The sequence below is a fragment of the Dasypus novemcinctus genome, chromosome 26 (genome assembly GCF_030445035.2).
Source record: "Dasypus novemcinctus isolate mDasNov1 chromosome 26, mDasNov1.1.hap2, whole genome shotgun sequence".
In the NCBI taxonomy this organism is placed as follows: domain Eukaryota; kingdom Metazoa; phylum Chordata; class Mammalia; order Cingulata; family Dasypodidae; genus Dasypus; species Dasypus novemcinctus.
Window position 1 is genome coordinate 9740138 of NC_080698.1, and position 24234 is coordinate 9764371.

General features: G+C 46.8%; 1 protein-coding gene across 1 annotated transcript in view; it reads right to left on the minus strand.

The window, feature by feature from the left end:
- Positions 1 to 16760: 16760 nt before the first annotated feature.
- Positions 16761 to 24234, minus strand: part of PRKAR2A (protein kinase cAMP-dependent type II regulatory subunit alpha) — a 125834-nt gene continuing 118360 nt past the window's right edge. Inside the window, exons 9-11 of the mRNA XM_058288617.2 lie at positions 23579 to 23644; positions 21081 to 21222; positions 16761 to 20617 (exon numbers count right to left, since the gene is read on the minus strand). Coding sequence (XP_058144600.1) covers positions 20484 to 20617; positions 21081 to 21222; positions 23579 to 23644 — 342 coding nt within the window. The 3' untranslated portion in view covers positions 16761 to 20483. The remainder of the gene's footprint in view (positions 20618 to 21080; positions 21223 to 23578; positions 23645 to 24234) is intronic.

A 24234-nucleotide genomic window follows, 5' to 3' on the forward strand; every position in this document is an offset into this window, starting at 1 on the left:
CGCGGACTGGTCGGGTCGAAAAGCGCTGTTGCTAGGGTGCCCCGATTCGCTGCGGCGGCTTCCGAGAGGGGAGGGGTCAGGGGCGGGGCAAGGGGTAGGGACCGCCCCTCCTCCACACCCGATCGGACCCCAGGTGGGATGGGTGGATGAGTGTACAGACGGGCTGTGGGCCGATGGGTGGACTGCGGAAGGCCTGGGAGCAAATGGACCCCACACACGTCCCGGTGTGCCTGGGAGTGAGGGGCTTCCCGGGATGCGGGACAGTGCTAACATCGGAACAGACCTGGGCAAACTGGGACAGTCGATCACCCTAGTGGATGGGTGGACAGAAGACTGGATGTGGATGGGCGGAAGGATGGACAAAAGGGTGACCGTAGAGGGTTCACAGCGGAGTGGCTGGAGATGGGTGGACAGAGAAGGACCGAAAGAGTGGCTGTAGAAGGGTAGACAACGGAGTCGTCATCCAGACAGGTGAACTGATGACTGGAAGAAAACACGGATGGACGGAGTGACTGTAGATGAATGTGCAGATGACTGGACGTTGGGGGGTGGACAGAGGAGTGGCTGCAGACTCTTCAGTGAACGGGTGGGTGACCCATTGTCAGAGCTGAATCCCATCAAGCTCCAAACCACATGGCTTGAGTGAAGTTCATTTGACTTGGGTTCTGTGCTTGCCAGAGGGGCTCCCCTCCCGAGTGGATGTCAGCGTGAGGCGGAGGAGGGGGCAGGTGCCACAGAGAGTGAGCTGATATCCTCCCTGATCTCTGTTTTCTTTGCAAAGGGGGCCAACGGTGCAGCCCTGTGTTGGAGTCACACATGTACTCATTCACTCAACAAATACATATTGAGCACTTACACTCTGTGCTGGAAATACAGCAGTGAAAAAAACAGTTAAAAAAATAAATCTCTGTCCTTATGGGGATTATGTAGGGGTGGACAGGAGATACTTCCTATGACAAACTGACCTCTCTTCCTTCTGGAAGCACCTTCTCTGTGTGGCTTCCATGACTTCAAGCCCCCCTGATTTCCTGACATCTCACTGGTTCCTCCTCTCAGCCTTTTTCCTCTCTGTCTACACTCACTCCCTTTTAATCTCATCCAGGCTTCAAATGCCACCTACCAGCTCATCACTCCCAAAGGTGTTTTGTTCCTTCCAGACCCTCCTGGAGTTCCAGGCTCAATGTCCAGCCATCCTAGGCATCTTCACTATGGCATCCAGTCGGTGTCTCAATGTCTCAAACTCGACTTGTGCCACCTCAGCTCTGGCTCAATTCCCAAACCTGTTCTGCCCCATCTCCGCAGTTTGGGTGATGGCAGCTCCATCCTTTCTGTTGCTCAGACCAAACACCTCAAAGCACCCCTTGACTCCTTTCGCGCCCACTCCATTGCTCCAGGAAGTCCTGTTGTCGTCATTGGGGTCCTCCGCCCAGAATGAGGTCACTTCTTGCCGTGTCCACAGCTTTCACCCAGACCAAACCACCTTCTCTCCCCAGGCTTCCTGCTTCTGCTCTTGTGGTTTTCCATCTGTTCTTCACACATTAGCCTGTGGGTACTCAGAACCCTGTGAAGGCCCTTCCCAAGAAAAAGCAAGAGCTGGCACCACCCCCGTGGCTTCCCATTCCCATCTCCTCTCTGCGTCTCCTCTGCTTGCAGTTCACTGCACTCCAGCCCACTGCCAGGCATCCTGGAAGTTCCTCTCACCTCACTCCTGGGTTCTCTTCCAGCTCAGTGCCTGGGTTGCAGCTGTTCTCCATGCCGGGAAGGCACTTTCCACAGATTTCCACCAGGCTGTGCCCCAGTGCTCTCAGAGCCCCTCATTTCAGAATAATACAACCTGCTCCCCCCCACACCCAGCCCTTGGGGTCACCTTTATCCTTTCAGCCCACTCTACTCTTCACAGCAGTTTCCACTTTCTCACTCAGTTTTAGTATGTCGTTGCCCGCCTCCCTCCCCCACAAGAACGAGCGCTCTGTGAGGTGATTTTGACTCTGTCTTTTTCACACATGTATCCCCAGCACCTCACACACCAAAGTGAGTTCCAAAAATACCTGTTGACTCACTGCCTAAACAGAATTTCAGATGGTGTTAAGTGATAGGTACTGTGGTAGCAGGAGGTTGGGGCGGGATGCGCGTGCCCCAGGCCAAGGTCAGTGCTGGGTCAGGCCCAGAAAGCCCCACACCCGGCTCCTGCTCCTGCTCCTTGCTTGGGGCTCCAGGACCGATATAGGCTCAACAGGCAAGAAGTACTCGGGCCCTCTACCTTCCTCTCCCTACCCAGCCTTCCATTCCAACGCTCCTGTGTGTGGGAGGTTTGGCTGGACAGGTCAGGGTCTCCTGACACTAATTCTCTCTTCCATTCCTTTCACAAAGGCTTACTGAGAGCTGACCCGGGCCAGATATGGGAGATGCAACAAGAAGTGATTGCCCCAGTTGAGGGACAAGGGATGGCCACAACAGACAGTAAAAGAACAAATAGTAAGGGAAGCAAATGCTGAAGCAACTGGGCTCCCATCTACCATATAGGAGGTCTAGGGTTCGATGCCCAGGGCCTACTGGTGAAGGCAGGCTGGCCTGTGTGGCGAGCTGGCCCACGTGGAGAGCTGGCCTGTGCAGAGTGCTGACCTACGCAGGGTACTGCCCCGTGCAGGAGTGCTGGGCCACGCAGAGAGCTAGTGCAGCAAGATGACACAACAAAAAGAGACACAGAGAAGAGATATAAGAGACACAGCAAATCAGGGAGCTGAGGTGGCTCAAGAGAATGATCACCTCTCTCCACTCCAGAAGGTCCCAGGATCATTTCCCAGAGCTGTCTAATGAGAATACAAGCTGACACAGAAGAACACGCAGCAAATGCACACAGAGAGCAGACAATGGGGAAGGGGTGAGGAGAGGGGGAGAAATAAATAAATAAACCTTAAAAAAAAAAAAAAGAACAGATAGTAATGGGCCGTATGGATGCAATGGAGAAATGGGAGCAAGCCAGTGTGCAGAATATGGTGGTTACATCCAGGGCAGCAGGAAAGGTGGATCTGAGAAGGGGCCATCTGAATTGAGACTGATCCAAAAGTATTGGCTGAGCAGGTGAAGAGCTAGGGGAAGCCATTCCTGGCAGAGGGCACAGCAAGAATAAAGGGCTTGGAAGCGAACTTGGCCCAATGGATAGGGCGTCTGCCTACTACATGGGAGGTCCGCAGTTCAAACCCCGGGCCTCCTTGACCCGTGTGGAGCTGGCCCATACGCAGTGCTGATGCGTACAAGGAGTGCCCTGCCATGCAGGGGTGTCCCAGCATAGGGGAGCCCCACGCACAAGGAGTGTGCCCCTTAAGGAGAGCCGCCCAGTGTGAAAGAAAGTGCAGCCTGCCCAGGAATGAGACTGCACACATGAAGAGCTGACACAACAAGATGACGCAACAAAAAGAAACACAGATTCCCAGTGCCACTGATAAGGATAGAAGCGGTCACGGAAGAACACACAATAAATGGACACAGAGAGGAGAAAACTGGTGGGGGGGTGGGGGGAGGAAGGGGAGAGAAATAAATTTTTTAAAAAAAGAATAAAGGGCTTGAGGAAAAATGATGTTGGAGGAATATGAAAAAGATGCTTCGGTCTAACAGAGGAAATAGCTCAAAGCTTGCAGCCATGAGGGAAAGATCAGAAATTTGGAGGACAGGTCCAAGAATCCTGATGTGCAAAACACAGGCGTTCCAGAAGGAGAAAAGGGGCCTGCCACAGTGGAGGCACCAACCAGTCAAATTACAGAAGAAAACTTTACTGACATGAAGAGAAACCTGCAGATGGGAGAGCCAACCACATTCTCAAGCAGGATGGAAGGGAGAAGAACCTACGGTGAAACCCTCAAACTCCAAGGAGAAAGAGAACATTGTACAAGCTCCCAGACAGATTAACATGTTAGAGGAAAAGTAACCACTAATGGAATGGGAAAAAAAAAATGAGACCTTCCAAATTACCACAGACAAATTACCATTTCCATTTCCAAGATATGAACAAATGGAAAGACATAAAATTCATGGTGTAACTCTCAACTGAGTCTTTCTCTGGGAATAGTTCTCAGCAGAAGATAGTCATCTCACCCAAGGGTGACCACCCCCTGCTCCAAAGGCAAACTTGTGCCCTCCTAGTTCCCTGCAGAGGTAGCCACTATTCTGACCTGTTAGCAGAGATAAATTGTGCCCATTTAAAAATTTATATAAATGGAATCATAAAGCACCTTCTTCCTTCCTTCCTTTTTTTCTTTTTCTTTACTTACTTTCCTCTTTCTCTTTCTTTCTTTCTCTTCCTCCCTTCCTCCCTCCCTCCCTTCCTTCCTTCCTTTTCTTTCTTTTGCAGCATGTAATCCTTTATGCCTGGATTTTTCCACTCAACATTATGTCTGTGAGATTCATCCACATTATCATGTATAGTGATAGTTGGCTCTTTTTTTTTATTTAGTTTTGCTTCTATATACTATTCCATTGTATGACTATACCACAAATTGTTGTTCCATTCCACCTTTGATGTTTATATAGGTTGATTTTAGATTTTTGTCTACCATGCATATAGCTGTCATGGATATATCTACACATGTCTTTTGGTGGACAACCACTCATTTCTGTTTGATGTAGCCCAACAGTGAATTACTGACCCATGCTCTTTGGACTCTTCTGCCACCATCCTTAGCATGTGGACTTTATCCTCATGCTTGTGGCCTAGCATTGCAAGAGGGCTGCAGCCTTTCCAGACATCACATCAGTATTTCAAACAGGAGGAAGTGGAAGATCATGACTAGCCACATATATCTTTTTTTAATCAGGTAAGCAAAAGCCTCTGGAGAACCCTCAGCAGATTTTCACAAATGTCTCATTGACTAAAACTGGGTCACCTGTGCAACCCTAGGCCCAAGGAGGCTGAGAAATTAGGGAATGGGATCGGCATTTATCCATCACTTGGGAATTGGCACTTCCCATACTGGACAAAATCAATGTTTGTTAGCAGAACCTCACAACCTGAAAAGATGTTCAAACTCATCAGAAAATATCTACAGATCACACCTGGGCTTCCCCACAACGTGGCTAGGCTCCAAGAATGACTGTCCCAGGAGAAAGCAAGCCAGGTAGCAGATGTATCACCTTTTCTAACCTAGGTTTGGAAGTCACGCAATGTCATTTCTGCTGTGTCCTATTCATTAGCAGTGAACCACTAAAGTCAGCCCATATTCAAGGAGAGAGGAATTAGATTCCACCTTTTGTGGGAGGATTATCAAAAAAATTGTGTACAGGTCTTCTGCCACCATCAAAAAGAAAGAATTAATGTAAGCCTGACCTGGAAGGCCTGCCTAAAAACTGGGATGAGTGAGAAAAGCAAGACGCAGAGAAGTATGTACAAAATTATCTAAATTTGTAAAATGAAGACAAACTACTCTGTGTGACTCTATGTGTTTTTTATTCATGTAAGCAAGGAGAAATAGGGAATATATTGTTGATAAACATGGGTTATAGAGACTGAAGGTCATTGAAGAGAGAGGCAGAGCTAAATCAAAGAGGGAAAGAAAAGAATGTACTTAAAAACAGCAGTTATGATGGTGTCTTTTTTCTTATAAATAAAATAATTTACTTTTATTATAGGTGTATATTTAACTGTATGAAGAGATTTTTAGAGAGGCATGCTTAGGTGATAAAATGATCAAGAAAATCAAGTGACCATGTCACCATAAAACGCAGGTAGCACAGCATGGGGTGGCTGGTGGGTCACAAGGAGTTTTGTGGCACTCTGGCCACACTTTCATGGGGGTCGTTATAGGTACCTGGCCTATGAAAAATTGCTGAATTGAAAGTCTTTTGTTGTTCTTTTTTAAATTTATGTTCTATTCCTATAATTGAAATTATTTTAAAAATCATTAAATAAAAACAAGATACATTTTGTGGAAGGTTCCAGTTGCAGGGCTGAAGGGATGGGGAGGGGGATCCAGCCCAGACCACTTGACCTTTGCAGGTATGAGCTTGCAATAAGACACTGCCTGGTAATTTCAGTCAAGATGTATCACCTGCCGGGGCATTCTCCCCCAGTTCTCTGGCACTTGATGGGACAGTCAGAGGGTCAAGGCTGCAGAGGTGAAAGGGAGAGCAGCTGCTGGATTTCAAAGAAGAGCTGATGGGACCTGTTGAGGACTGGATAGGGCTGGGGGCGTCACAGAAGCTCCTAAGACAGGAAGGGCTATGTGGCTGGGAGGTGTGATGGTCAGACTAATGTGTCAACTTGACCAGGTAATTGTGCCCAGTTGTTTGGTCAGGCAAGCACTGGGCTAACTGTAATACAATATGGACTTTAGTCATCAGTGAGTTTACGGCAAAGATGAATGATTACATCTACGATCAACCAGGGAGATTGCCATCAGCAATCAAGGACATTTTAGCCAATCAGTTGAAGGCCGTAAAAGGGGAAGCAATTTCAGCATTTAGAGAGAATTTCCCAGTTCATCTTTGGGCAGCCAAAGTCTCTTGGGAACTCATCAAGGACCTTCACAGGACCGTCATTGGAGCCCCAGGTTTGCAGCCCGCCTGTGGAATCTGGACTTGTACATCCCCACAGTCACAGGAGAGACTCTTAATAAAATCTCACACTAGTGACAAATAGCTCCTGTTGATTGTTTCCCTAGAGAATAGAGAAACCTGACTAATACATGAGGGTACTGATGGGAAACAAGAGCGCTGGGCACGGCTAGTGGACAGCCTCATGGAGATGTTGATGAGGCCAGGGGACACCCAGCTCAGGGGAGCTTTCCAGCTGGAGAACTGGGCAAGCAGCATGGCATTGGCACCGCAGACCACCCTGGTTGGGGAAAAGTTCTGCAGGGAGGAGAAAGGAGGGCCCAGGTGGAGCCCTGGGCTGCTCCAACATGTAACTGTCGCTGCAGCAGCAGAAGGTAGAAGGACTGCCACAAAGAAGAAAGCCCGGCCAGCTGAATGTCTCTGGAGAAGAAAGTCACAACGGAGGAGGCAGGAGTCAACTGGGTGAATTCTCCCGCACCTGGAGAGAGCCAGCACGGGGGGCCTGGGTCCTGTCCACGGACGACGCCAGGGACTGGAGGGTCAGGCTATGCTGGAATGGGAGGTGAGGAATGGGGACAGCAACCAGAGGCGAGTCTCATAGCTTCTGTCACGAAGGGAGCCGAGCAATGAACAGGGCAGGGGCTAGAGGAGAATGTGAGCTCACTGAGGCAGCCTGGAGTGTCGGAGCCCTTGTTTCCCTATTCTCCCTTCACTACCTGCCTGGGACTTTGCTGGGGAGGGTGTGGGTGCAGAGGTTAGAGGTCAGGACCGAGGCCAAGGGCAAGGAGGGAAAGGATGATAGGTAAGAGCTGAGGGGAGATCTCGCTTCCAGAGACCCCTACCCAGGCCCCTGGCAGCTGATCCCCGGGCCCAAGAAGTATGAGGAGAATGTGGTGGAGGAGAAGGTGGTGGAAGAGAAGGTGGTGGTGAAGAAGGTGGTGGAGGAGAAGGTGGTGGAGGAGAAGGTGGTGGAGGAGAAGGTGGTGGAGGAGAAGGTGGTGGTGAAGGTGGTGGAGAAGGTGGGGGAGGAGAAGGTGGTGGAGGAGGAGGGGTGGTGGTGGAGAAGGTCGTTGAGGAGAAAGGGTCGAGGAGAAGGTGGTTGAGGGAGCGCTTCAGCTCCAGGGATGTAAGATGGAGAGCCCAGGGGCGTGGGGAGGGAAGGTGGCCCCTCAATCTGTGTCCCATAGCCATGCTCCTCTTCTCTCCACCAGTGCCGGGTCTTGGGGAGGGGACAGGAGTTGTTCTGGGATCAGTTCCTTAAACCCTGGCTTAGCCCCCCTGTCCCACCCCACCCAGGGCCCCAAGGGTGCTGAGCTGAGGACTCGCTCTTCCTATCCTGGCAGAGGTGGGGCTCGACTGTGTCCCGTCCCAGCCCCCATTGGCACCCACAGCCCCTGGACATACTTCAGGTAGGGAAGGGCTGGCTGCAAATCATTTGGAGATATTTCCTCCAGCACAAATGGCAGAAAAAATACCAGAGAAAGGATTCCACCCAGCATGAGCCTCCCTGGCACTGAGGGATGGCTACCAAGCACCGGCTGGTGATGCAACTGGAAAAAGACCTTGAATAAAAGGGGGACGTGGTAAAGACAAATGAGTTTGTATGGTTAAGAGTCTTCAAATTGAGTTGGGAGGTCATCAGAGGGGTGGTGCTTATGCATATCTCAGCAGGATCTCAGACAGCCAAAGTAGATACTACCACAAATAGTGGGACTCCCGAGAGCTACGAAGATACCCAGGTCCTTTGGTCATGGCAGATGGCTCCAGAGTTTGGTGCCTTGCCAGTGGGCCCTACTTTGGAGTTTGTGCTCCTGAGTGTGATGGAGTTGGACTTAGATGTGACCTTTCTACACACGCCTCTTCTGTCCCTTTTATTGAACCTGTGGTTGGTGCTGGGGTTGGTGGGTGTATATGTCCAGGAGACTTGAATCTCTGGGCTGTTCATTTGCAGCTGGGCCCTGAGCCTCAGCAGAGTTGCAACACCTACTCTCCAGCTCGTTGGACTCAGCCAGGACAGCTAACCACCACACTAAGGAACCAGGAGAGTCTACAACTAAGCAGGAGAGTCCTGTCCATCAGCCACGTGGGATCAAAGCCCCCTCTCAATTAAGAGGTGGAGTGGGTATCACCATCCCAGAGTCCTCTGGACTGGGGAGTAAAATATGGACTAGAGTGGACTCACTGGTATTCTACTATAGACTTACTGTGATTCGAGGAATGGAAGCAATTATATCATTGATGTGGAGAGTGGCCACTGGAGTTGCTGAAGGCAGGGAGATGGAAAAAGAAGTGAAATATGGACATTATATATCTTGCCATAACCCACTGAAAGGAGTGGGAGAGAGTGTGAGGTACAATGTAAACTATAATCCATGTGGTGCAGCAGTGCTCCAAAATGTACTCATCAAATGCAATGAATGTACCACACTAATGAAAGAAGTTGTTGATGTGGGAAGAGTGGGGGGTGTGGGGAGTGGAGCATATGGGAATCCCCTATATATATATGTTTTTTAAAGATTTATTTATTTTTATTTATTTATTTCTCCTTATTCCACGCCCCCCCCCCAGCTGTCTGCTCTCTGTGTCCATTTGCTGTGTGTTCTTCTGTGACCATTTCTATCCTTACCAGAGGCACTGGGAATCTGTGTTTCTTTTAAGTTGCATCATCTTGTGTCAGCTCTCTGTGTGCAGCACTATTCTTGGGCAGGTTGCACTTTTTTCGCGCTGGGCGTCTCTCCTTACGGGGCATACTCCTTGCGCGTGGGGCTCCCCTACGTGGGGGACACTCCTGCGTGGCACAACACTCCTTGCTCGTGGGGCTCCCCTATGCGGGGGACACCCCTGCGTGGCAGAGCACTCCTTGCATGCATCAGCACGGCATACGGGCCAGCTCCACACGGGTCAAGGAGGCCCGGGTTTTGAACCACAGACCTCCTACGTGGTAGGCGGACGCCCCATCCATTGGGCCAAGTCTGCTTCCATATACCACATTTTGTTTATCCATTCTTCTGATGATGGACACTTGGGTTGCTTCCACTTTTTGCCTAGTGGAAATAGTGCTACTTAAACATTGGTGTATATATATGTGTTTGAATGCCTGATTTTTTAAAAAGATTTATTTCTACCCCCTTCCCGTTGTGTTCGCTGTCTGTTCTCTGTGTTTGTTCATTGTGTGCTCTCTATGTCTGCTTGTCTTCTTTTAGGAGGCACTGAGAACTGGACCCAGGACCTCCCATGTGGAAGGTGGGCACCCAACTGCTTGAGCCACTTCCACCCCCCCAGTCCCTACTTTTTTTTTTTAAAGATTCGTTTTTATTTCTCTCCCCTTCACCCCCATAGTCTGATCTCTGTATCCCTTCACTGTGTGTTCTTCTGTGTCTGCTTGCATTCTTGTCATGCAGCACCAGGAAACAGGGTTGCTTTTTTGTTGTGTCATCTTGCTGCGTCAACTCTCCGCGTGTGTGGCGCCACTCCTGGGGTGGCTGCGCTTTTTTTCCACATCAGGTGGCTCTCCTTGTGGGGTGCACTCTTTGTACATGGGGCACCCCTATGCGAGGGACACCCCTGCGTGGCACGTCACTCCTTGAGCACAGCAGCACTGCGTGTGGGCCAGCTCCACACGGGTCAAGAGGCCCTGGGCATCGAACCCTTGGACCCTCCATATGGTAGGCGGATGCTTCGTCAGTTAAGCCACAACAGCTTCCCCCCCAGTCCCTGCTTAATTTTTTGGGTATATACCTAGAAGTGGGATTGCTTGGTCATATGGTAATTCTATGCTCAACTTTCTGAGGAACTGCCAAACTGATTTCCACAGTGACTGCACCATTTTACATTTCCACCAGCAATGCATAAGGGTTCCTATTTCTTTATATCCTCTCCAACACTTATTTTCTGTTTTCTTAAAAACTGCCATCCTAGTGGGCGTGAAGTGGTGTCTCATTATAGTTTTTGATTTGCATTTCCCTGATGACCAGTGATGCTGAGCGTCCGTTCATGTGCTTATTGGCCATTTGTACATCTTTGGAGAAATATCTCTTCAAATCTTAATTGTGGGAAGCTGATATGGCTCAAGGAATTGAACTCCTGCCTACCACATGGGAAGTCCTGGGGCCTCCTGGAGAAGATAAGCAAGACAGCAAGCTGGTACAATGGGCAGGTGTGGCAAACTTACACAAGATGATGCAACAAAGAGACACAAAGAGGAAAGACAATGAGAGACACAACAAAGCAGGGAGCTGAGGTGGCTCAAGTGATTTAGTGCCTCTCTCCCACATGGGTGGTCCCCGGATTGGTTCCTGGTGCCTCCTAAAGAGAAGATGAGTAGACACAGAAAGCAGACAGTGAGCACAAACAATGAGGGTGGGGGGAATAAAAGAAATTTTTACAAAAATAAAAACAATATTAATTGGATTGTCTTTGTTGTGAGTTATAGTTTAAAAAAATATTTTATATATTCTGGGCATTAAATCCTTATCAGGTATATGGTTAGCAATTATTTTCTCCCATTCTATATGTTGTATTTTTTTAAATTTAATTTATTATTAGTTTTTTAATAGGAGGTACCAGGGATTGAAACTGGGACCTTGTATATGCAAAGCAGGGACTCCACCACTGAGCTACACCTACTCTGCACTATAGGTTGTCTTTTTCATTTTCTTGATAGTGTCCTTTAACATACCAAATTCTAAAATTTTGATGAAGTCATTTCATTTATTTTTTTATTTTTATTTTTTTAAAAGATTTATTTATTTATTTATTTTCCCCCCCTCCCCTGGTTGTCTGTTCTTGGTGTCTATTTGCTGCGTCTTGTTTCTTTGTCCGCTTCTGTTGGCGTCAGCGGCACGGGAAGTGTGGGTGGCGCCATTCCTGGGCAGGCTGCTCTTTCTTTTCACGCTGGGCGGCTTTCCTCATGGGCGCACTCCTTGCGCGTGGGGCTCCCCCACGCGGGGGACAGCCTTGCGTGGCACGGCACTCCTTGCGCGCATCAGCGCTGCACATGGCCAGTTCCACACAGGTCAAGGAGGCCCGGGGTTTGAACCGCGGACCTCCCATATGGTAGACGGACGCCCTAACCACTGGGCCAAAGTCCGTTTCCCCATTTCATTTATTTTTGTTGCTCACACTTTCGGTGTCATATCTAAGAAATCACTATCAAATACAGTTATGAAAGTTCCTCTGTATGTTTTCTTCTAGAGATTTTATGGTTTGAACTCTTATGTTTAGGTCTTTGATCCATTTAAAGTTAATTTTTTATATAGTGTGAGGTAGGGACTGTACTTCATTTTTTGCAAGTGGATATCCGTTTTTTCAATAGTGTTTGTTACAGAGATTGTTCTTTTTCCAATAATGTACTTGGCACCCTTGTCAAAATTCAGTTGGCCATAGATGAATGGGTTTATTTCTGAATTCTTAATTCTATTCAATTGGTCATTATGTCTATCTTTATGCCAATACCACAGTTTTGATTACTATGGCTTTGTAGTAAGTTTCGAAATCAGGAAGTGTGAGTCTCCACCTTTGTTCTTCCTTTGCAATGTTGATTTGGCTATTTGGGACCCCTTGAGATTGCATATGAATTTGAGGATCAGCTTTTCCATTTCTGCCAAAAAAAAAGGAAAGAAAAAAGACCACTGGGATTTTGACAGGAATTATGTTGAATTTGTAGATTGTTTTGGGTAGTACTAACATTTTAACATTGTCTTCCTATCCTTGAAAATGGCATATCTTGCCATTTATTTAGGCCTTCAATTTCTTTTGGCAATGCTTTGTAGTTTTCAGTGTACAAGGCCTTGATCTCCTTTTCTCCTTGGTTAAATTTATTCCTAGGTATTTTATTCTTATAGAAGCTCTTGTGAATGGAGTTGTCGTGTTTAAAATTTCCATTTCAGAATATACCTTCCTGGTGCATAGAAACACAATGGATTTTCGTGTGTTAATCTTATAGCTTGCAACTTTGCAGAACTCACTTATTAGTTCTCGTGGTTCTCTTGTGGACTCTAGGATTTTCTCTACGAAGAGTCATGTCATTCGCAAATATAGTTTTATTTCTTCCTTCCCAATTTGGATAGCTTTTCTTTTTCTTGCCTAATTGCTCTGGCAAGGACCGGCATTTTTAATACGCATTTTCCCTGCATGCTGTGAGCCTGGCTCCTGAACCAATTCCTTGGTGTGAGGCTAGCCCCCTCTGATTACAGAGCGTAACCAGGTTGGCTGTCAAGTTATCAAATTAAGATAGCCCTTCCAGATGATAAGGCTAGCTTTATCCAATCACCAGATATGAAGATAGCTCTCCTGGTTTTCAATTATAAGTCCTCTATTAGGGCCAGGTGGCTGCTTTTGCTATGAGATGGACATTCATGCCTTGAAGTGAACAGTGACTGGACCCCATTGCTCCCTTTAAGCAGACCCCCTACTGTGGTTGGACAGGTGAGGGGCCAGGGCTGGAATCCTGTTGGGACAATGTGGCCTATGGATAAAGGGAGGAGCACAGGGCATGGGCGCCCTCCCACAAGCTTAACTTCTTTACAGATGGGCAAGCTGTGGCCCAAAATAAAGGCTCCTTTACAAGCTCAACTGGCTTGTCTCAGCCAGAGTTGGGGCAGTAGGGATAGAGGGGGTGCCCCAAACTCAGGGTCCCCAGGTCACATCTTCACTGCGCTCCCCCCAGACATGCTTGGGGCCACAGTTCCCTGGGGAACAGCTCCTATCAGAGACCTGCCCATGGCTACTGTCCAGGTTTAGATTTTGGGGTCAATGAGGTCCCTAAGCCTGTGTGTAACCTTACTGCTATACTTGACACAGGATGGCTGCAGTCCTGGAACAGGACTCCAGGGGCCCAAGGCAGCGTGAGAATTCCGGCCCCTGCTGGTGGAAGTGGCAAACTGCAGCACCACCGATCACATGCTGCCCCCATGCGGCCCTGGGCCTGCCTGGCAACACACCCTGTACTAGAGGCCTCTTCCTGGCCAGCTGCATCAAGACCTCTGCCCCTCCAGCTGCCCGGGCTGGACTCAAGGCAAGAAAAGTGGTATGTATTGCAGATGTCTCCTCAGAGCCAGCAGATTCTGAATGAAAATGTCGTTTTAACCCTGCTTGGCTGTTATGCTGGAAAGTGCCGTTTTGCTTATCTGGAGGGTCTGGATTTCAGCTACTCTTTCTTAGGACCTATTTACTAGCTAAAAAAATAGCTATACACCTGCCACCTCCTTCTGGTGGATGGAGGACTGGCCAGCAAGGGGATGACTGGCAGGCCAGTAGGCGTATGACTTTTGCCCGTTGGCCCAGTGCAGTTCTGTAGAGGGAGGAAGGGTGGGCCCAGCGCCAAGGCAGCCAGGGATTTGGCTGGTAGAGTCTGTCTCATCAGCTTTACTCAAGAGCTGACTGGAGAAAGCCTTTCTTCTTCCAGGATGGCTGATTAGTGAAGTCTGGTTTTATAGTCCAGTCCAGCCAATCTCCAGATGGGCTGGCCACTGTCTGACCTTGAGTACTAAAAGACAAGTCATATAACTGGTTTTATAGAAAATAAATACCCATGGTTCTGGGTGGGAAGAAGTGAAAGCGGGGGGACAGAAATGTCACATAAAAAACCCTTCAGAACAATTTTGGTGCTTAGCACCTGTCATCAAAGAAGGCAACCTAGGCCAAAAAGGTTATCTTTGGCCAACTTCCAGCATGTTCAAGACAACTAGCATGAAAAAGACAATTTCTGAGGAGTCCCTGAGGGGAGTCCTCCTTCAAATCTATCATCGCCAGGACGCTCTTGCAAGCAAGAGCAGTGAGTGGCATTGCATGCTGGTGTGTCCAGACCACTCACTGTATGGAGATGATGGCAGCCCAGAGAAGAAAAGCGGGGCCAAGGGCAATGACAGGCATTGGGAGCATGGTCATGCTTGACAAGGGAATCTGGAGCTGCTCAGTCCAGAAACTTGGAAGATAAGTCCTGTTTGCACTTGAGGAAAGACCCCGGAGCCCCAGGGCAGACCTCAGCCCCACTCCTGTCACTGGATCCTGGGGTTTAAAAGCACTGTCAGTAATGTTCACAGTTGTTCTTCAGGGTTTGCTCAAGGAGTAAGCGGGGTCAGATCTAGAGATATGCTGACATTCTAATTTAGAACTTGGATAACACTCATTTGAACTTCACAATTGACTGCTATATTCCTGGTCTACACTCTACAATTTATCTGCATATCCAAAAGCAATCAAGTAACAGGTTTCATTGGCCATCATCTGTGATGGGGCATTTGTCTGTAGAAAAGATGGGTAAAAGAATGCAAAATTCATACTTAATATGATGCCTTGTGAAAGTAGTATTTTTTTAATGATTTATTTTTTATTCTATCCCTTCCTCACTCCCCCCCCACCATTGTTTGTGCTAAATGCCTGCTCATCATCTCTTTGGGAAGCACCAGGAACCAAACCTGGGACCTCCTGTGTGGGAGGGAGGCACTCAATCACTTGAGCCACCTCACCTTTCTGGTTTGTTGTGTCTCATGGTCTTTCCTGTCTTTGTTGCATCATCTTATTTCGTCAGCTGGCCACACCTGCTTGTCCTGCCAGCTCGCCTTCTCCAGGAGGCCCCAGGAACTGAACCTGGGACCTCCTATGTGGCAGGCAGGAGCTCAATTGCTTGAGTCACATCTGCTTCCCAGTTAATATTGTTTTAATTTTGTAGATATAAAATTAAGTGACTCATCAAGATCACTGAGGATATGTTCAGGTAACTTTCATGAGATTAATTTCTAGTTTCTTCTTAGAACATACTGACCCAGAAAGCAAAATCCTCATGCAACGTCCCTTCTTCAATGTTGAGATTGTGGACTATGTCATCTTGACACTGTACTGGAATTTCCCAAGTAAGCTCATAGCAACATTATCACCAAACCCACAAAAACTGAACCACACTTAATTTTTAAAACCTTGAAACAAGACTTACTTGGTTTTTCTAAGATTTCTCTCCCCTTCCCCCCATCGTCTGCTGTGTCTTCTGTGTCCTCTTGCAGTATTAAGTGGAACCAGGAAACTGCGTCTCTTTTGTTGCAAAATCTAGCTGTGTCAGCTCTCCGTGTGAGCGGCACCACTCCTGGATGGGCTGCGCTTTTTCACACGGGTGGCTCTCCTTGCAGGGCGCACTCCTTGTGCATGAGGCGTTCCTATGAGGGGGCAGCTCAGCATGGCATGGCACTCCTTGCGCGTGCACGTGGCAACACTGCATATTGGCCAGCTCACCACATGGGTCAGGAAGCCCTGGGTTTGAACTCTGGACCCTTCATATGGTAGGTGGATGCTCTATCAGTTGAGCCACATCCACTTCCCTTATTTGGCTTTGATTGGTCCAACTACCAGTGGGTATTTTGGGCCCCATGTGGGTATTTTGTATGCTTACCCACTTGACCCTTTTGTAAAGGCAAGTGTGTTTGCTCAGATAAGAGTGAGGTCATACTGGGACACGGTTTTGCTGTAGAACAAGTTTCCTTTGGCCCCTTGGAAAGAAACTGCAGGTACAGTGGACTGTCACAGTCTTCTTGTTGGTTCTTTCTTTTTTTAAAACAAATGTCCTTATTTTTAATTTTTATTTTTTTAAAGTATTTCTCCCCCTCCCCCCCATTGTCTGCTTTCTTGTGTCCATTCTCTGTGTGTTCTTCTGTGTCCACTTGCATTCTCATCAGGTGGCACGGGAATCTGTGTCTTTTTGTTGCGTCATCTTGCTGCATCAGCTCTCTGTGTGTGGGGTGCCACTCCTGAGTGGGCTGTGCTTTTCCCGCGGGGTGGTTCCCAATGCGGGGCGCACTCCTTGTGTAAGAGGTTCCCCTATGCGGGGGACACCCCTGTGTGGCACGGCACTCCTTGCGTGTGGCAGCACTGCGCATGGGCCAGCTCGCTACATGGGCCAGGAGGCCCTGGGTTTGAACCCTAGACCTCATATATGGTAGGCAGAAGTTCGATCAGTTGAGCCACATCTGCTTCGCATGTTGGTTCTATTACAAGTAATACTGTCAGAAAGGAGATATTTTCTACTAGGCCTCCTTAGTGAATATAGCTTCCCTGGCAAGAGGTGTATTAGATACACGTGCATACCATCCCCAGTCATTCAAATCCCAGGTCCATTCTGCCACCTGAATTTTCAAGGGCTTGTCTGCCAGATGAGTGTTGCAATGGTCTGCAGCCTTGAAACGAGAGGACAGACACATGACACCAGGCTGCACCAGACACTCAGACATGATTTGTCAGCCTTTATTAACCAAGAGTAAAGCCAAGCCCAAGAGTTTCCTTTTAAAAAACCAACCTTCTTTATGGTAAACAATGATTCAATTCTTAATGACTTTTAATTATATATTCAATACTACAGAGCAAGAATTGATCACTTTCTAATCACTTATTCTTCTGAGATTAAAATACAAGTGTAAAATGGGTTAAAATAATATTCTCCCCAATGATTTAAAAAATAATTCCAAATGAAAGACATTTTAAACACTATGTGTAGAACTCAGGACCAAAAAAGACTTTAAAACATTTTTACCTTTGAGGTAGCACAATAATGCTGAATTAGAATTTTTTTATTTTATTACAATGAGCTTAAGAAAACACAATGAGGAATATACCCTTTACTCAAGGTGGGCTAGATGATTTTCTGCAAATCCCCCATGAGATTAGTTACAGTTCCCCCACCCTTGTTTTTTTTTTTTTTTTTTTTTAAGTACAAAGATAGCCCTGCAGTGTGTAAAAGGAAACCCATGGGGAGGCTGCTGCCCATAAAATTGACATGAGAATCACTGAGGAACGTCAGCAGTCCAGACAGGAGGAACAAGAGGTAACTGTAGTGAAAAACCAGAACAACTTGTACCTTGGCAGGATTGGTTTCCAAGTGCATGTCAAGAACAAAAATTCCAATATCAACCAACTGAAAACAAAAGTTAAAAAATGACATTCATGGGTGGTTTTCCTTTTCTCTGTGCAAACCTGCTTTTTCAGTTTTTCAAAACGAGAGGGCTATTTGTACAATGTGATATGACATGAAAATGCTGTGTGCCCAGGGTGTCCCTGGGTGCCAGTGGCCCCTCACCGACTTCTCCGCTATGACGAACAGCTATCCCAGGTAGTCATAGGAAGAGTGTGACCTCTCCTGGCGGGAGAACAATTTTCTGCCCACTTTGCTGATGAGTTCGCTCATTAAACTGCTCAAAGAAAAGCTCTATCCTGATCTTGAGAATCCTCAGGAAATATATATAACCCAATCATATGTAAGAGGACTATCGACTAAGAGGGCAAGAGCAGGTGAACCCTTTAGCAAATACAACCAAGGTAAGAGCATGAGTGGGAAAAACTGGGGCTTGGAAGGAAGGACAACATTGCAGGCTGGACCTCAAGGCTCTCAGGAACATTCTCTAGCATCTAAAATCAACAGCTAAGTCAGAAAAGACAGCATGAAGCTCTAACCCATCGAGAACAAGAGAAAATAATTATCAGAGGGCTCTGCTCCCAAGACATGTTCCTCCTCATGAGGCTCAACCACTGGTGTAGGGCTTGCCTGTCACAACACGGGCACCACAGTCCTGAGACAAACTCCCTCTGCCACCTTAGACTCCCCATGCTGCAAAGAGACTTGGAACACTGTCAGGCTCCTGGTAATGGCTGTCCTAGTTCACTCACACAGGTCCCTTTAAAGTCTCCCTTTCTCAAGCCAGACCTCCTAGGGGCATAGGCAGTGAGGGTCTGGGTTGCTGACACATATGTCAATCTGCAGTTAGAGCAGGAGTATTCAAACTTGATGAGAAACAGCCATCATCAGTAAGTCAGAGGTGTCAGAGAGGGCTCTGTGAAGGTGATGACTAGACTGGCACATATGAGAAGGAGGGATGAGAAGGCCCATCCCTAGCAGCTGGTGGGAGTGATTGGGTCATGGCCTTCACAGGCAGCCCTAACTAATGCTGGCATGGGGGGGGGGGGGTGCAGAAGGGGTACCTGCTCAGTGTCCAGAAGCCTCTCAGTCTGGATCTGGACCTTCACATCACTCCTGAAGACCAATGTATCTGTTACTTTTGCAGGAAAGAAGTGTGGCTCTTACCTGTTAAAGTCCAAGACCTACTTTCTGGATTTATTTGATAATAAAGTGACACTGTAGAAAAGATGGGCCTTGGGAGAATGTGCGATTGACACACAGCCTTTCCCAGTAATAAATGCTTGTTTTGGGGAATCAGTTATAACCTTTCACAGTTCTGAGATCTGCAATGCAGGTTATCTAGGACAGTCTGCAAAGAGTCCTTGTGCTATCACTTCATGCGGCACAAGAAACAGGGAGAATTACCACGGTTATAGTGGGTTACCCATGCTGGAAATCTCAGCCATGCTGTCTGTGGTAAAAGCAGAGGGCCTGGATCTTGTAGACACCAGGTGACTAGGTGGACTCTGTCATTATTCACAACAGAAGTGACTCAAGTCGCAATATGTAATTTCTTAGGGATTTACAGAATTATATAAGCTAAAAAGAAAAAAGACATATTGGAAAGGGCCTGTTGATTTAATATCACCTTGGCTATGACATTCAAATTTATCCTTATGCAAATTTCACACTGCTCCTAGGATCTCTTATAACATCTAATTCTATGCCATTCTGATGAAAAATAATTTTCGGTCTGAGATATAGTTAGTTAAGATAATTCATCAGAATTCTACCTCATAGGAAGTAAAAAAAAGTTTTAAAAATAAGCTAAGTTAATTTCCTTTGGGATATCTCAGAACCTCAGAAAAGGCTTTTCATCTTAGAAGAGATTTTGCAGTTAATTCTGTGAAATTGTAAATATTGCAAATTTTTGAAAACAAATAAGAGTTGATTTTTAGGATAAAAATGTTGAGTCAGCTGACAAACGCCACATGTATGAGGGGAATTCCCTAAGTAGCGCTTTTAAAAATTAAAAAAAAAAAAAGAAAAAAAAGGTCTCTTCCTTTTTAAAGGGTTTGAAAATTGATGGTGCAACAGCAAAGCTATGCAACAACTCTGGAGTAGAAGGAAAGGGCTCTTTTTTTAGCACAGCCTCTTGTCGGTACACTGCCAGTAGCCCGTAGGAGCAAATGCAAGCAAGGGATGGCAAGAGTGGCCCAGGAAAAGTATTTGCATCAGAGAAAGTAATGGTACCGCCAGACCCTGGCTCCTTAGAAATAGACAACAATTAATTCATGCAAACTGCACAGAAGTTAAAATAAAATGAAACAAAATCTACTAAAAAAATAAAATGCAAAACCCCCAACCCAGAAAAACCTTCCCTGCCTCTCTGCTACTTGTAAAATATGTGGGAACCCAAATTTCCTGCTCTGACATGGGCTCCCCTGATAGGTCAGTCTGCTCTGGGTGCTGACCTGTGGCTTTCGAGACAACTACAACGTGTGCAGCAGACAGCGCAAGGCCGTAAGACCACAGCTCACCATCACATGACATCGTTCCCGCTGGAAAAACCAAAGGCTACAATTGTGAACAAAGGTGGACTTTCCCGAAGGAGAAATGAGGAGATTTCCTCCCTTGAGAAAAGTTGGGGGAGGGTATCTACAGTTATACCTGTAAAAGTTTCTGCAGACTCTGTGGAAACTTCCAAAAGCAACAGCAGTGGTAAGAGAGGGAAAGGAGGATGGTTACACTTTGGACTTTGTATCAGGCACTTAAATTGTTGGAGAGACATGCCATTCTGAACCAAAGATGTGGAAACTGGATTGGAGTAATCATTACAAGTGGTCTAATAATGGACTTTCAGAAGCAAAGTGGGGGCGTGGGTTGAACCTCTGCCCCTCCTTCAGTGCTGACTTTCAAGTAATCTAAATGCCCACAGCCAGAGCTGTGGCGGCGGCGGCAACAGCAGGAACCGTTCTGTCGTGTCTGTTTTCTGGGTGTGTTCTGTGGCTGACCAGAGGGCTTTGGTGTCACAGGGAGAAGACTCCGCGGTGTGGCACACCTACTGCCCTGGGTCAATCAGATCCATGCTGGAGCCAAACAATTTCACTAGCTGTTCCTCGTAGTGCGAGATGTTCCTCTTCATGATGTCCATGCAGGGCCCGAGCAGCCTCTCAAATGCCTGCACATCCATAACTGTGTTGTCAAAAAGAGGTGGGGGAAAGAATGAGTTCTCTACACCAACGATGCAAGTCATTTCCCTTGTGCAAACCTTTCTTAAATATATCCACTCATGCTACGGGGCACTAGACTTTGGGATCCTGGGTACTTGGGAAAAGGCAGGATGATTCTACCTGAACACAGCAGTCTGTGCCATTTACATTTTCAAGGACCTGTGAGACTCTGCAGGATTCCGCCATTATCCCCGCAGCCCTGCTCTTTTCACACAGCCAGAGGTCTGTGCACCTGGTGGCTCACAGGAACTAGCCCGTGCTCAGGAATGTCTGCTGAAAGAACAGATTCGCCCATCTCCAGCTAGTCACACACACTCTCCAGGCCTAGATGTGAGTAAGAGCTTGTGGAATAAGTCAAGGGTTGCTGGTAGGAAAAAATACTGCATGCTGGAAAAAAGTATTAATGCATGAATAATTTTTCTTACCTAAGCATTTGACATCTCCAACTGCATAGGCTGAAGCAGCTCTGGGTTTGTTGGTGACCAGTGCAAGCTCTCCAAAGTACTGCCCCTTATGGCAGCGGGCAATCTCGACCTCCTGATTCCCATCATCCTTGTTTGCTTTAGTCTAGAAGAGGCAGAGAACATGATCTGGGCTGACTCCAGAATCACAGCTGGGTACATCCAGTCGCACACACTGGCATTCCCTTCTCAGCACACTCACCATTACTGAGAAATTCACTTTGCAGAGACTCTTTTCCCTTTAAACTACATGGGCTAATCTCAGAGGTCTGGTTGGCTTTTACCCGGGGCTTCACTGAGTCCTAACATTTTTCAGGTAATGGTAAAATATTAAGAGGTAAGGTTTAGACCATTTTCTTTGGAGGATTTTATGTATGTAACATTCCGCTCTTGGGGGATCCCGACGTCTGTGCCACAGGGGTAAAGATAAGGTGTTTTGCTAATTCTTTCTGAATGGCCAAACCTTCTCTTAGATAATGAGTCACAACCCTGGGCTGTGTCTATGGTTTGAGACAGAGCCTTTCTTGGGCAATACTTGGCAATGAAAAATTTTCTTTTTAAACACTACCTGTATCTTTCCTTGTTAATATAGTTAGTGGCCCACCCCCACATCCAAATTTTTTACATGAGTAAAATTTTTTTATAATGTCCAATCCTGAAATTTGATGGTTTAAATCTGAATTAAGATATCAAGCAAAATGTAATTTGTACTTATCCAATTACTGGAAATAATGTACCTAACACCTGGCATTTGCTTTTTTTTTTTTTTTTAAAGAAATCACTTGCTAAGATATGCTAAGATTTAAAACAAAACTATTTGTAATATATTAGTAAGAATTATTCTCAGGGAAGCGGACTTGGCTCAGTGGTTAGGGCGTCCGTCTACCACATGGGAGGTCTGCGGTTCAAACCCCCGGCCTCCTTGACCTGTGTGGAGCTGGCCCATGCGCAGTGCTGATGCGTGCAAGGAGTGCCGTGCCACGCAGGGGTGTCCCTGTGTAGGGGAGCCCCATGTGCAAGGAGTACGCCCCGTAAGGAGAGCCGCCCAGCGTGAAAGAAAGTGCAGCCTGCCCAGGAATGGCGCTGCATACACAGAGAGCTGACACAATAAGATGACGCAACAAAAAGAAATACAGATTCCTGTGCTACTGACAACAACAGAAGTGGACAAAGAAGAATGCGCAGCAAATAGACACAGAGAACAGAAACTGGGGTGGAGGGGAGGGGGGAAGGAGAAATAAAAAATAAAATAAATCTTTAAAAAAAAAAAGAATTATTCTCAGTCTCTAAGCACCATTTTCTATCATGGGCACATACATAATTAATTCTATTTTCTATTTGGAGGCTAATTAAAAATAAATAAATAAAAGTGCCACACTTTTTCTAGAGTAAAAGGAGCAAAGGGGAAAGGCTTCCCCTTTGCCCATTTGCTCCTTTTCCTCTTCTGCCTGCCCCTCTGTCCTGTTCGGTGAAGTCGGCCTGCCCTGTCTGAGCCAAGGCACACTCTCCAGTGCCTGCAGCCTTCTCTGAGACTACAGGCATGTGCCTGCCAACTGAGTCTTTTCTCCTCTGGAGCAGCACTCCCATGTACACACCAGCCCTGCAGGGGTTCTGTTACAGCACAAACTCGAACTCATCAGCAATGCTGGGGAACCCCCCCAAAACACTGAGATGCTGCTGGTCCTCTGCCACCAGCACCATCTGTGATCGCAGCAGGTATCAATATTATAGCTGAGCAGTCCAAAAATTATCAGTAAAAGAATACAGAAGTTTCAAATTGTTGTTTTGTTTGAAACAACGTCTATTTTAAATTAGGAATCAAGCTTACATAGTAATCCCATTTTTCTTTCTCCATACTTCTGAACTTCTGAACTTTACTACATATATTCTATAAAAGGTTCTATACTAAGTTATTTAGTATTCTATATAGCTCACTATTTTAACAAACTCTATCTTTTCCAAAAAAATTTGAAGCAGGAAAAATGTGATGATAATGGATTTACTGGTAAGAATCATTCCCCTACCCCTAGATCATCAGTCATCTAGGTCCCCCTATCCAACAAAGGGCCATAAAAATAAATAACCTAGATTCCTCCCCTGGCAGTGAACTGAAAAGGAGCCTTCTTTTAATGTTCAGCGGCCACTGAGTTTTTAATTATAGAATTTCCCCATATTCTATTAGGCATTTTTTTTTTCTTACTGACCCATAGCCCCATATTTCTCATCTCATTAAGTAAATTACATGAGTAACACAAGCAAAAGCAGTTGAGCAAGAAGATATATACTAAATCCATATCAATGTTAAATATGGGACTTTGTCAGTCACACACTTCCCATACCAAGGATAGTTGTAGTATACCAAACACACTTCACATGATTGAAAGCCAACAATTACTTTCTGTGTGTACACCTGGCACCTGGATCTCTGCTGGTGTAACACGCACCTGCACACATAAACTTACCTTGCTTCTAATCAAGATGCTCACTTCGCCAGACTCTATGATGTAAAAGCTATCAGCCTTGTCACCCTGAAAGAAGAGAGGAGGCAAGATCAGAGCCATACATGTGTATCTAATAGGGGCATGGAAATATTGTTTTCTTATTGTCTGAGCTCTGATTTGAATCTATATCCTAACTCTACAAATGAATCGACTGGCCAACAAATCCAGAAGAAAATGAAAGGATCCTGATCACTAGGGGATGGCAGCCCAATTGTGACTGGGAGGCATTTTCTACCTCCTAACATAAAATACTGCTTCTAGGCTGCTAACCACAGAGCAACACCACTATTCGTACTGCTTATCTTGTTCTGCCATTGTCACCTGATGACAGGGGACAAGGAGTCAAGACGCTGGTGACTCCTGGCTGCTCCTGGGGTATGGGGGCCAGGGCTAAACTTGAACATCAAATGTAGCCCTTGAGGGAAACGGACTTTGGCCCAGTGGTTAGGGCGTCCGTCTACCATATGGGAGGACCGTGGTTCAAACCCCGGGCCTCCTTGACCTGTGTGGAGCTGGCCATGCGCAGTGCTGATGCGCGCAAGGAGTGCCGCGCCACGCAAGGGTGTCCCCCGCGTGGGGGAGCCCCACGCGCAAGGAGTGCGCCCATGAGGAGAGCC